Raw genomic sequence first — 13,056 nt, forward strand, 5'->3', positions numbered from 1 at the left:
ATCAACAGTTCTGGGATGAGTCCTGTAACTCTTGCTCAGTCATGCTAACCAGAGTGGGGGTCTGGTATAAGAAGACCTGTGCTGGCTCATGCATCCATCAGTAAAGGTGGAGTGAGTCATTCCCCTGCTTATGGATTGTGCACTCTCCCTGTGTGCACAGTGTCCACAGATGGACTGCCAAGGCCAGGGATTCATGTAACCTTCCCACAATGTATTTATCATCTGCCTTACTACTGTTCTTAAATATTTTCACGTTTATCTCAAATCAGATTCCAAAGTAAGTGAAAATTTGACATCTTTGAGTTAGTTTTATTTTTATTTTGTAGGCTATAGAAAACCACACACTATTAAAAAGCATAAAATACTGAAACTTTTATTTATGTGGTAATAAAATTTCAGCAACAAAAATTTATCATGAACATAGAGCTATCATGATTGACAACTCCACATGATACTGTAAAATTCGCTACATTTCATGATTTTCACAAGAAGAACTCAGTTTGGTTTGTCCAAACTCATGATCTCTCACATTACACTCACTGTGTGACACACTTTTTATTCTTGTTTTTCTGAACCGATTCTGAACGAGTTGTGAAGATCACAGTGCCATGAACCCCTTTTCCCTGCAGGAAGCGGCAGGCTGGCCTGACTCTCTTAACTCTCTTGGGAACGATTGTCTTCAACAACAACAGATCTAGTAGGAGCCACTTCCACAAATATGTACCGAAATTCAAACCGGCCGCTCTGTGGGTTCTGAAAAACATGAACAAGTTGTTACCCTCTCCTGCCAAGGGCCGTGGCATACAGCAGGTGACAACTAGTGTTCAACAGGTCGACCTACCAGATGAAAACTGTTGAGGAACCCCACCAGGCAAAGTCTGTGGGGTCACTGGCCGTGGAAACCGGTTGTTTCCTATCTGTAACTTTCTCATGTGCCACCACTTACCTCCCTAAAAAGAACAGCTGGGGTTTTTTCCACAGCTTATTGGTAGTGTGTTTTACATCTCTGGGCACATGTATAGCTGTGGATGGTTAGGAAGATGATTTCTGATTAAGCTGTATAATTCTGATAATACTAGAATATTTTTCAAAACTGACACAGGGAAGTAACAGTATTCTCAGTCACAAGGACAGCTAATTTTGGACTTCAGAACAAATTCAGAGAAGACTGGCTGCTCCTGCAGAGAATACACAAAGACAGACCCCCAGGTGTTTATTGCTGAAGCACCTTTGGTAGACATAACCCTTGGCAGTAATTGACTTTCTGCATGTCCTCCCAGCCCCAGTTTATGTTACAGGACTCCGGGGTCAGCCAACTAACTGTTACTGTTAAGTTCTGAATTTCAATTTCACTTTCTTTCTGGAAAAGGGCTACATGCACGGCCAAGCGTTACTCACTGCCTGGCCAGCACGACCTTCCTAGCTTGAGAGAAACTGTGACTTACCATGTGTTATGAGAATGGGTTGGACCCTGAAAATGTAACATATAATTGTCCTGAGTTTGTCTGTGAGGGGGGCTTTGTCTGTGGGGGGGGCTTTGTCTGGGGGGGCTTTGTCTGTGGGGGGGGCTTTGTCTGTGAGGGGGGCTTTGTCTGTGGGGGGGCTTTGTCTGTGAGGGGGGGCTTTGGCTGTGAGAGGGGGCTGTGCAGAGCTATGTGGAGAGCTGCTGTGCCAATTGCTGGGCAGAGGTGAGACTGTATGTGCTGAGTGAGGGATGTAGCTGACTGGGCAGTGAGAAAAGTGTGAGAGATGATGGCGTACAAGAGTGAGAGACAAAAGAAGACGTAGCACGGGAGAGCATTGGAACTTAAGATTCAGAACCATAGAATTAGAACAAGGGAATTGGAGGATATTGAAGAAGAATAAAAGAGAATTACCCTCAGGTTGTGTGTGAATTATTACAGATAAGAAGTCTTTCTATCTCTGCTCTTGAGAAATCTTTCTCTGAGTAACCCTGGGTAGCAGTTCTGGGGGTCTAGACTCCCTAGCTGTTAAACTCTCTGGAGCTGAAGCAACACTATGCTCAAAATCACTGGACCCCAGTGATCCCTTCTGACCCCCATGACCCAAGGCGGGCATACCTCTTCCACTTCAGCATGCACTGTTCCTTGCTTCCCTGGTTCAGAGCCCTCAATGTAGAATTTCACACGGATGCGCTTTAGCCCATTTTTTGCATATTCAATAAAACTGTCAAGAAAATAAGAAGATGACATCCAAATTCCTTTTATTTAAAATTTATCCTAGAGTTCTCCCAAGGACACTGTATTACCTGACATGCTGTCTCCGCCCACGCCTCGACATTTCCCCGTAGCCTTTAACAGGCTCCCCAAACACACTGATCACCTGCAGAACAGAGACCATGCTTATTTCAGTGTGACTCTTTTCATGGCTCCTGTATAAATATTTTCTAACAATCAAGTGATACATTATTTGTTTGCACATTCCAAGTGATTTTCTAGAAAAAAAAAATCAGCATGGTGAGGGCCTTAACAAAAATGGTGATTCAAAGAAGAAAACTAGAAATAAAAGGCATTATGTAAAAATCATACTGTAAATAACTTAAGTAAATATTTCATGCACAGGGACAGAAATGGTTCAGTTCACTCTGTAGTGTCACTTGTAGCTTCAGAATGATACAGGCTGTTGAGGCAGGGGGTAGGGCTTGGACCTGCCTCTACTGAATGTACCAGGCTCTGCTGACTCCCCATGGGAGGCCTTACCTTCTTGTAGGAGGGACTTGGGGGTGGGCTGGGATGAGACTGGAGGGGGAGGGAAGAGGGACAGGAGGATGGAAGCGGGGGAATCTATGATTGGTATATAAAATGAATAAAAAAATTTCATAATAAGAAAATAAATAAACATGCATAAATATGCAAAAAAAGAGAATGATACAGGCTGAGGTGAATCTGTCTCCTCTCCTTACAAGAAACAAATAAACCAAAGAATTGAAATATTCCTCTACTAGCACTCATATTAGAAGATAAAATGGACAGGCATTTGACATGAAATTATTAGGTGTCTAGTATTAAAAGAGAGGTAAAAATGAAAATTTAAAGCCCTAAGCACAGTGAGGAAAAAATGTCAAGTAACGATGATGCTGTTAAATAAACCAGGTGCAAGTCTTCTCTTCCTAATGAGAAAATTCACTTGATGTAGAAACAGTTTGCATTGAATTTTCAAAGCAAATACGTTGGAATCCTAAAACTAAAAATACCATATTTTGTCTCTTTGCTGAGTGTCCTTATTACTGCAAGCGTCCATGAAAAGGAAGGCTGTTTGTCAACAGTCACCAAAGACCCAAGAGTTGAAAGAGGCACTAACTGACAAAGAATTAAAAGGCTAAGCCAGCAGGGTCAGATTAGGATGATCTACTGTAAGGTGGGCACACAGCCCGGCAAAAGTGGGACTTAACCAGTGCCGACAAAACTGACCTGCTGAAGTTAAGGACCAACTAGGAAGCTATGACCCCAACAACACCCACTCTTCCTATATTCTGTATGGTTCTATTTGTCTCAGTCTGGGATTACCACTGCATCCTAATACAGGCTAGGCGCCTACCGAAGACCACACAAAACTACCCGAATTCCAAACGATTACAGTGAGGTGTCCTAAGCGTGGTCTCTGCCAAAATCAACTCTCTTGGCTATACTTCTCAGACTTCCCTCTGTGGTTGAGGACACAAAAGGAAAAATGCCAGAGACGACCAGCATCTAAAGTATCCACCCTGACTCAGAGGCACTTAACAACCATGAAAAACTGGTAAAATGAAACACACATAGTAATCTTTGAGTGCCAGGATGCTGTGGAATAATCCTGTACACTGTGTAAATTACCCTGTGATTGTTTCACTAAAGAAGCTCACTGGCCAATAGCTGGACAGGATAAGGTTAGGTGGGAAAACCAGACTAAGGACAATGGGAAGAAGAAGGGCAGAGTCAGAGGAGTCACCAGCAAGACACAGTAAGGACATAGGAGGTGCAAGATAAAAGAGAGGTAATGCCATGTGGCAGAAAATAGATTAATATAAATGGGTTAATTTAAATTGTAAGAGTTAGCTAGTAACAAGCCTGAGCTATTGGCCAAGCATTTATAATCCATATCAAGTCTCTGTGTTGGTTATTTGGGAACTGGCAGGCAAGAAAGAAAAGTCCGTCTACACCAGTATCAAAGTGAGTCAGTGAACAAAGACCTAATAACATAAAAGCAACCCAAGCAGCTCCACATTGTAGGATGTCACTGCTTCAGAAGTGATGCATTCCTGCTTCCCAACATCTCATCAGAGAACTAACCTCGGGATGTGTTCTGCATTTTTCTAAGGCTTTCCCATATATGATATTAGGACTGGATGAAGAGAACAGCTCTTTGAAAATCGTGTATAACAAGCCACCTGAAAAAGCAGAGAGAAAAATGAGGCAAAGCCATGGGGTAAGAGGCTGTGGAAAGGTATTCAGGCACTTGCTGGGTTCTCTAACCTGTAATGCTGACTCCAAAGAGCACCACTATCAAGTAGGTGAAGTCTCTTCCAGCTTCTTTCACTGCAAAGAAAAAAATGTTGATAGGTTATAAGAGTGTCTACAGGACCCTGGCCCCTGAAGGCTTTGGGTGTTTCGAGCAGGTGGCACGTGGGGGTCAAGGTCCACTGGAACATTCTCAGCAGCTAATCTCAATGTCCCTGAGCTTCAGAGTTTCAAAAAAAAAATAAAAAAATCCTTCACTTAGTGCTAACCAGGCCTAGCCTCAGCTTCCAAGAGCAGAAGAGAATAGGCTATCTGGTGTGGTATGACTGTATACAGGACCTAACCATCTCTGTACTTCTTTCACTGAAGGTCACAGTGTTGATATTGCTTCCTTCCTAGTGGCAGAAAACCCTTATCAGTCTCTCAGATCGAGAACAGCCACAGATGAGCAACATGGACACAGGTTTACCCTGTCCAGACCAAGAATGCCAACTCAGTCAACCCAAAGACAAGGGAACAAAGGGACCCAAACAAATGGTAGCAACTCTTACCAGTACCACCCCACAGGTCCCCACTGACTGGTGCATCAAGTCCTCAAACTGAACTTGGACTTGGAAAGTAGGTGGCCTGGACAATCTTTGAATCAAAAAAACCTACTGAGGCTGTTCTTATTTTTCTGCACTAAGTAAGTATATGAACATATGGATTAAAGAGAAGTCTGGGGAACTAAGGTAATCAATCAGGATATTATTATGGGGGAGTATGTATTTATACACATAATTTACATAAGTGCAGGCTATGTGTGAAAAGCTACATCATTACAGTGCATTTTCTCACAGATGCTGAGAACATTTACCTCTTTGGTACACTTATAGGTTAGTATAGTCACATTAGGAACCCAGATTTCTCTAACTTCAATCCTTAAAAATTTATTTTTCCAGAAAATCAAAAATTAACAGGTGGTATTTTGCCTCTACTTTTTTCATATGTACAGTAAAATATTATAAATAAGCTCACTTATTTAAAAATAATGTACTTTTGGGTTTTAGTACAGTTTGCAACTTGAAATGTGTTCAGGGGGCTAGAGAGATGGCTTAGTGGTTAAGAGTACTTGCTGATCTTGCAGAACTGGAGTTCAGTTCCTAGAACAGACGTCTGGTGGCTCACAATTGCCTGTAACTCCAGCTACAGAGGATCTGACAACCTTTTCTGACTTCCATGTTCTACTACACTCTTGTACACACACACACACACACACACACACACACACAGAAAGAAAATTTTTAAAAAAGAAAATAGAAATATTGCATCTACCAAAATCTGTATAATTTATAGGATTGATCTAAACAGTAATTGCTTCATAAATCCAATCTCTTTACTAGGCCCAGAGGCTGAGGCCTACAATGACAATCTCTATTCCATTATCCATATATCATAAACTACATATCAACAAACACTGTGTGGGGCTCCAAATTGAGAGCATAGTAACAATTAGACTAAGACATAACTACATGTGTTTCTGCTTTCCACATCAGGTCATTGGCCTAGGCACTCCAAGATCCTGTTTCTTCGAACACTCAGTCCTGACAGGAATTTTCTAATTCAAGAACCAATAGCTCCCATAATGTCTACTGTAAAGCTGTGAATATTACACACACCTGTTAAGTTAGTTTCTGCAGCTGCCTGTTACTGAACAACATAACACTTTCTCTACTGGCTGATAATAATATCTCTTCCTATTTATTCACACAATTATTATTCGCAATGTAATAGCTACACCAAATTCGAGATCAATTTTCAAAACAATTATAAAGTTGTGAAAACTGCGGGTCGACAGTGTTTGGTTGTAAACTATATATTTAACAGTTCTGTTCATTCTTTTAATGTTTTTCAGTTTACTATCCTATCTTTAGACGTGAACTTGGCATAAAATGGTATCTGGCAGATTTTGTGACGTTGGCTGGGAGGGCTGGTCTTTACCGAAGTAATATTTTTATATATTTATTTACCTTTCTGAGACGTCGAGAGGCTAGTTTCCCCTCTCTGATTTCTGGTAACAGAGACTTGCTTGCTGCTGTCCTCCTTTGCTTTCTGGGAGTCCGGTCCTTGTGTCCAGAAGGTTTTCTGGGTGAATCCCAAAACAGTTCTAGGATGCACTGTTTTCTTCTGCTCTAGCAGCCCCCATCTCAAAGGCTGAGTCTTCAAGGAAGCTTTGGTGAGCATAGAGTGTGGCAACAATTGCCTGCCCCAGGACCTGGGCAGCTTCTCCATATGCTGCACAACTCGTAGAAAAACACAAATCATGTTCACAGAAACTATGAAGCTTCGGGACTGCAACTTCTAAAGCTTAGTAATCCACACACTCAAGCGGACAAAACATGAAATCAACTCATTTACATTACACAGTGTGTTAGGTGGATATCAAGATGAAAAATCTCCAAGAGAGGTTACGCATACCTTGCTGTCCTTTTTTCGTCTTGAATTAAAATGCCCTTTAAAATTTAAAATTTACCTTACTATTGACATTCACATCTTGCCCGCCATGCTTTCGCAAAGCAGCCTGGGAAACCCCACACATCCTGGGAATCGCAGTTTAAGGACTTCACTTTTTACTGTGTAACCACAGAAAAAGGAAGGCAGGATGACTACATGTCCCACAATGCCAAGCATCCAGAAAGCCGCAAGCTCAGTCTGTAATCCCAGGCGCCTCCGCGCCGGCCTCTGCGCGTGCGCTGAGTGTCCTTACGGCAGGATGAGGCGGGGATGTTAATGGCAGTCCCGGTTCTTCAATGGCTGCACTGGTTAAACAGAACTTGCAAAAACGAATTAGTTGCAAATTGCGTGTTCTCATAGCCTGTTTATAGAGGACTGTCAACTGAGAAGTTCATGTCGAGGGTTTGCCATAAATCTGAGAACGTGACAATTTCAGCGTTTCCGTTTCTGCTCAAAAAAACAGCTAACACACGTAGATGAACCGGGCCACCACAGGCCACCCGCCCTCAGCTCGGAACGGTGAACTGGCGTCAGAATGACCGGGGCATGGGAAAGAAGCCGGACCCGGAAGGGTCCAGAACGTCATTGCCGAAGCCAAAGCGGAGGTGTCCACCGGGACACTCAGCCCACGTCCGCGCGAGCCTGGACGCGGCTCTGCGCACGCGTGAGGGGCAGCGCTTCTCTTCTGCACTGTCGCGCAGCTGGAAGGTACCTTTGGGTCTCCATGGCGACCGGACGCGGTCGGATGCTGGGGCCGGGATGTTTTGGCCTTCAGGCACTGCGCGGGTCCCTTCACCGTGACGGCGCCACCTGGGGCAGCGCGGGGGTGGCTGCGGCTGCCGCGGGGCGCTCCGGGTTCAGGTGACTCGGGCTCGCGGGTGGGTCTCCTTTCGGTATCCCACCCCACTGCTCTTTCTGGAAAATTTTCATTGGTCCCACGCAGGCATGTGACTCCTCCCCCCTTTTTTTTTTTTTTTTTAAACGCGCGAAAGATCATTAAGAACGACGGAGGGAAACCTCTCCATCCTGGAAACCTGGGGTACCTCAAGTTAGGTAGGACACAAGTAGAGGTACTTTGGAGGTAACGTGTTACTAAGCATTCCATCCATTCCTCGGTAGGCCCCGTGATGAGGCTCTAGGCTCTCAAGTACCTTTCTTGTACTTTAGAGATTTTAGCACGAGAATCACCCCTTAGCCTTCCTCCATGTTTTGTACACCTCTCCCACCATGCTAAGTTGTTTTCTAGATAGTCACGTCTTGTTATGCAACTCTGTTCTAGTTTGCAGTGTTCCTGTTAAGTGTCAGGACCTGCAAGACCACTGTTCCGTCCTCAAGGTTAACTTTCTGTTTCTTTCAAGGAGTGCCTTTAAGCCAAAGGATATTCCTCTCTCACAGTGATAGAAAACGATTTTAGGGCATAGGAAAAGGACCTCTCTGAAGAATCTTTATTCACCCAAATAAGTACCTCACTAAACTTGCTTTCTGGTGAGCTGTTTGTGCACTCCAGTTAGATCGCTTAGGTGGACAGATAATGCTGAGAATTTACTTTTTTTCCTTTTCAGACAGGGTCTCTGTGTAGCCCTGGCTGTCCTGTCCGAGAACTCACTATATAGAGTAGGCAGTCCTAGAACTTACGAGATCCTCCTGCCTCTGCCTCCCAAGTGCTGGGATTAAAGGCCATTGCCCTCACGCCAGACAAGAATTTAAATTCTTGAGGATTTTCATTTTATTTCCAAGGCTTACTTGATTTATACATGCAACAGTTGTGTACATGCTTTTTAAGCATCCAAATATCTTTGTTTGGTGTAAGAATAACCTCTTAATAGGTTATGTCAACTACTTAGGTTATCTTACTCCCTCCCCAACTCCAGGGCCCTACCCTATGTCCTTCCTAGGTCCCCATTCTTACCTGGTTTAAGAAAGATGGCATCATTATAATAGTTGTTGACTGAGTTCTCATGGACACATCATAAGACTTGTGACAGAAGGGTGACATTGTTTGCAATAAGAAGAGGAAGACTGGCCTTTAAACTCGAAACTTGAACTTTAATTTTCTTCTATCCCTAAAGTTATTCTTTTTTTTGGTAATGTTTAGCCCAGGCTGGCCTTCTTCCTGCCTCCGACTCCTTCAGTAAACCCTACCAGCATGCGCCACTACAACCAGCATTATTTTTGTTTGTTTGTTTTTTGTTTTTTTCAAGACAGGGTTTCTCTGTGTAGTTTTGGTGCCTGTCCTGGATCTTACTCTGTAGACCAGGCTGGCCTCCAATTCACAGAGATCCTCTTGGCTCTGTCTCCCGAGTGCTGGGGTTAGAGGTGTGCGCCACCATCACCTGGCAAGTTACTCTTTAGGTAGTGCTCTGTGTGGGAGAGCAGAATGAATTTCATCTGAGTCTTTTGTTTCTTTTCAGTTGTGTGACCTTTCTGATAGAGCGATTTAAATAAAGTACCTGCCATGATGGAACTCTCAGCCTGTGATTTTGACTTGCATAGATTCTTCTGGTAAAGAAAAGTCAGCTGCTAAGGATGAATGGTTGGCTATGCTTTAAGAAGGCAGTGATTAGCAGTGCTAAGGTGCTACACGCCTTTAATCCCAGCACTCCCGAGGCGAAGGCAGGCGGATCTCCAAGTTCAAGGCCAGCCTGGTCTACAGATCGAGTTCCAGTACAGCCAGGGCTACATGAGGAAATTGCATGTCAATTGGGAATCACTAGTTCGTCATTTAACACAAAATATGAACATTTATAAACATTATGTTCTATAGAAATACAGCAGAATGCATATCAGGTTTGGCTAATTTATACCTACTCTAATTTGATTTATTTCTTACTAGCAAATACAATTTAAAGTTATTTTTATAAATGTCTTGAGCTTATTTTAAGCTATCGGCAAAATGTTGACTCAAGATGTATTTATTGCTACTCCATTGTCCTTCTGTCTGGATGTTTTCTTTGTGGTACTTGAAAAATGTTTCCAAACTCAACAGTGGATTTGATATACAATTGTTTGAAGATATGTGTTCAGCTCACTGGTTGTTTAGTGAAGTGGCCCATTTACAATGTGAAGTCAGTTTCAGGAAGAAATGGAGATGTGCTTTTCAATCATGCCAAAATTAAATTGACAGGTATTTGAAATAGTAAGAAAAGCTCCAAAAGGGTTGTCAGGAGAATCTTGGGGATGCTCCTCTTCTAGCTTGGGACCATAATATCTTTTAAATTACCTAGTTGGAGACTTAGTTGTAACCATGCCATTTTCAGAAAAGTGTTAAAAATAAAATATCCTTGCTTTTCTTATAAATGTAGGATGCAATAAGTTTTAAATGCATTCCCTTGTGCAGAATATGCCATCAAGATGTATTTGAAGAATAAACTAGTTAAATAAGCTGTAGTAAATGCTTTAGTCAAAGATATGCATATCTGTTTGGTATCAGGTTAGGGAAAAACCTTTGGTACCTTTTTCTTTTCTAAATAACTGATGCCACAAAGTACCTACCTGCCTAGTTGTTATTTAACTGTGCAGGGAGGGTAAACAGCTTGATGTTGAAGATATAGTAAACGTTAATCTACAGTTCTTGTACACATACTTAGAAAAGAGATGACTCTTCATTTCATGAGACTTTTCTCAGCAAGTGAGTTAACCTTGGTGTGAACTGCCTGGATCAGGCCTCTCTGTGTTCCCATGTTCTTGAAAAATGAGTAGTAGTAATGTGCTTCTCAGAGGCATAGCCCTGAGATGTGGGCAGAGGCCACAGAGGTCCTCTTTCTGATGTGTAAAATTGACACAAAAACTTTGGGGGCAGATATGAAATGATTTAAATAGAAGCCTTTATAAGACATAAAATATTAAGAGAACATAGAAATTGTACTGAGGCCTGCCTACTGTATACATTGCTACAACCAGACATTGTTCTTATGACTATATCTTAGCTTTGATATATTGGCTTTTCTTCCGGACATTTGCGTGTGTGTGTGTGTGTGTGTGTGTTGTGTATGTACCCACATACCTTTTTCTTTTAGAGAAATTAAAAAAATAGATTTACTATTAAACTGTGGCCTGGTATTTCAACTGGTGTATTTATTTGGAAAGTGTTGAATACTGCCTGAAGGCTGTGTATGTTGTGGGTGCTGAAGAGAGTACGGGGTGAAAGCCACTAGGTGATAGTAGAGAAGACAGTCAAGTTCAGTGTTTGATGGTGACATGGTGACACAGGGGAAGAGCTTAAAGGGCTTGTCCTCAGGAGCTGGATTCGAGTTTGAGATGGCTTCCAAGGACCTCTGGATGAGGTCATGTTTGAGTAAGTGCTTAAAGTCATGAGTAGCAAGCTATGCAGATATGGAAGGCAGCGTGGGCCTGTTTATATGAAACGACTGTGTAGACACTGCTTCTCCGTTGGCTGTTGTTAACGTCATGGATACAGTGCAACTTTACCAGTTCCTATCCCTAGCTGTGTCTACTGTTTTTCTTCTCCAGGACAAATAGCTTTGAGGTGGACATTTATTGAGAGAACAGTCAGGGCACATTTTCTTGAGTTAAGGCTTATTTGTAGAAATGGGATTCTGGCTTTAAAAAACATGTATGCTTTTTAAGGATCTCACTACTAGACTTGGCTGCATAAGACCCTTACTGCTCTGTCTGTCCGTGCACCAGCGAGATAGTCAGCTTCTCTGTAACATGGTGACAAGAGTCCTTAGCATGTTTGGTTTTTGCTAGGTTGAAGTTTATGCACCATATTATTTTTCTTTGTTCTTTTAGATAGGCCTAAGGTGTGTGTGTTTGTGTGAGGTTTCTTGCACCTAAGTGCAGGTGCTGGTAGATGCCAGGGGCCTTAGGTTCTCCTGGAACTGAAATTCAGGCAGTTGTGAGCTGCCTGGTGCTGCCTGGTGTAGATGCTAGGAACCAAACTCGAGTCCTCTCTGAGTGCAGCACCCACTCATAAGCCCTGAACCATCTCAGCAGCCATCTAGCATCTCTTGATTGAAAAAAATATGTGGTTACCAATATCATAATGCTCTTTAGGTAAGTTTATACTTGACTTGCCATATCAGTGTTTGTTTATATTGAAAAGAACTGTGTGTGTTAGTGAGAGAAAGTGCTTAGTTTTCATTCAGTGCTTAGCATATGTATGAAACCTTGGACTTCTTGGATCAAGCCTCCACATAGATTGTATATGTAAGTCAATATGGACTGTAAGAATAATCACAAGAAAAGTGACTTACTGTGTTGACTGGTACCTTCCCTTCCCAATACATTTTGTTGATGGACCGCTCCATTTTGTGATTCATGGTTAGACCAATCCTAGGAAGCTAGTATTATTTGGGCATCATTCTTTGCTTCTGATTTTTGTGTGAGGGCCAAGTAAATGGGCTTGAAGCTTTTCTTCTGTAGAAATCTTTGTTTGAACACAGAATTTCAACAGAAGTATAAAAGTATATGATAGAGTTAGGGTTTTCTGATTAGAGTCTAGGGTGACATTCTCAGACTTTCAGATGTATGCCTCTTATCCCACCTTTCTGCTCTCCAGAGTCAGACTGAGACCCACTGTCTGGCCTGGTTCAAACTGGAGAGTCAGATGAGACAGGATGCACACTGGGCTACATTTGCTCAAGGCTGAGTGCAGAAGCATGTGCTGTCTGTAGTTCTACTGTGTGTGTGGTTACCCTTCAGGCTCTGGGAGAGTTTATCCACCCTCTCATGCCAGGCTGCCAGGGTGCAGACCACAGCTAATATTTATGGGGAGCTTCTCATGTGCAGGCCACTCTGCTTGTTGCTAACCAGGGGAGAAAAATCATTCTGCTGCTGCTCAGAAGTCAGGAGGAATGGTGCTGGTTGAGCGGGGCAGCTGGGCACTTGTGGAGGATTTGACGATTACAGATAGATACATATTGTGGAGTACTATCTTGGCAAAAGGTAAAAGGCTGCATTGCTGCTCAGTCAACTGAGGCTTTGGTTAAGGACCCTTTGTTGCTTGTGCTTCTAATGGTAGGATGTGCTTGGTGTTGAGAATTGGCGTCTTTTATGGCCCATTTGGTATATCAGCTTCCAGAGAGTTAATTAGCTTTCCATTGAAATTCTTAGGACAGCCTATTTTTGCTTCTAATCAAGTCCT

At 42.6% G+C, this 13,056-nt stretch overlaps 2 protein-coding genes across 6 annotated transcripts in view; one reads left to right on the forward strand and one right to left on the reverse strand.

Annotated features, from left to right (window-relative positions):
• Window positions 1–347: 347 nt before the first annotated feature.
• Timm21 (translocase of inner mitochondrial membrane 21) lies at window positions 348–7,844 on the reverse strand. The gene is made up of 6 exons (XM_036204326.1): window positions 6,467–7,844; window positions 4,473–4,535; window positions 4,290–4,387; window positions 2,270–2,343; window positions 2,082–2,187; window positions 348–753 (listed from the first exon to the last, which is right to left on the reverse strand). Exons 1-6 carry the CDS (start codon window positions 6,759–6,761, stop codon window positions 655–657), a joined length of 735 nt encoding a protein of 244 aa, XP_036060219.1. The 5' UTR covers window positions 6,762–7,844; the 3' UTR covers window positions 348–654.
• Fbxo15 (F-box protein 15) overlaps window positions 7,174–13,056 on the forward strand; it is a 56,827-nt gene continuing 50,944 nt past the window's right edge. For 3 of the 5 annotated variants that reach the window (XM_036204321.1, XM_036204324.1, XM_036204325.1), the window contains exon 1: window positions 7,175–7,811. In XM_036204321.1, coding sequence (XP_036060214.1) covers window positions 7,486–7,811 — 326 coding nt within the window. In that variant the 5' untranslated portion in view covers window positions 7,175–7,485. Of the gene's footprint in view, window positions 7,812–13,056 lie in introns of all 5 variants that reach the window. The other 2 variants (XM_036204320.1, XM_036204323.1) reach the window with 2 other exon arrangements.

This window comes from Onychomys torridus, chromosome 13 (assembly GCF_903995425.1).
Source record: "Onychomys torridus chromosome 13, mOncTor1.1, whole genome shotgun sequence".
NCBI lineage: Eukaryota > Metazoa > Chordata > Mammalia > Rodentia > Cricetidae > Onychomys > Onychomys torridus.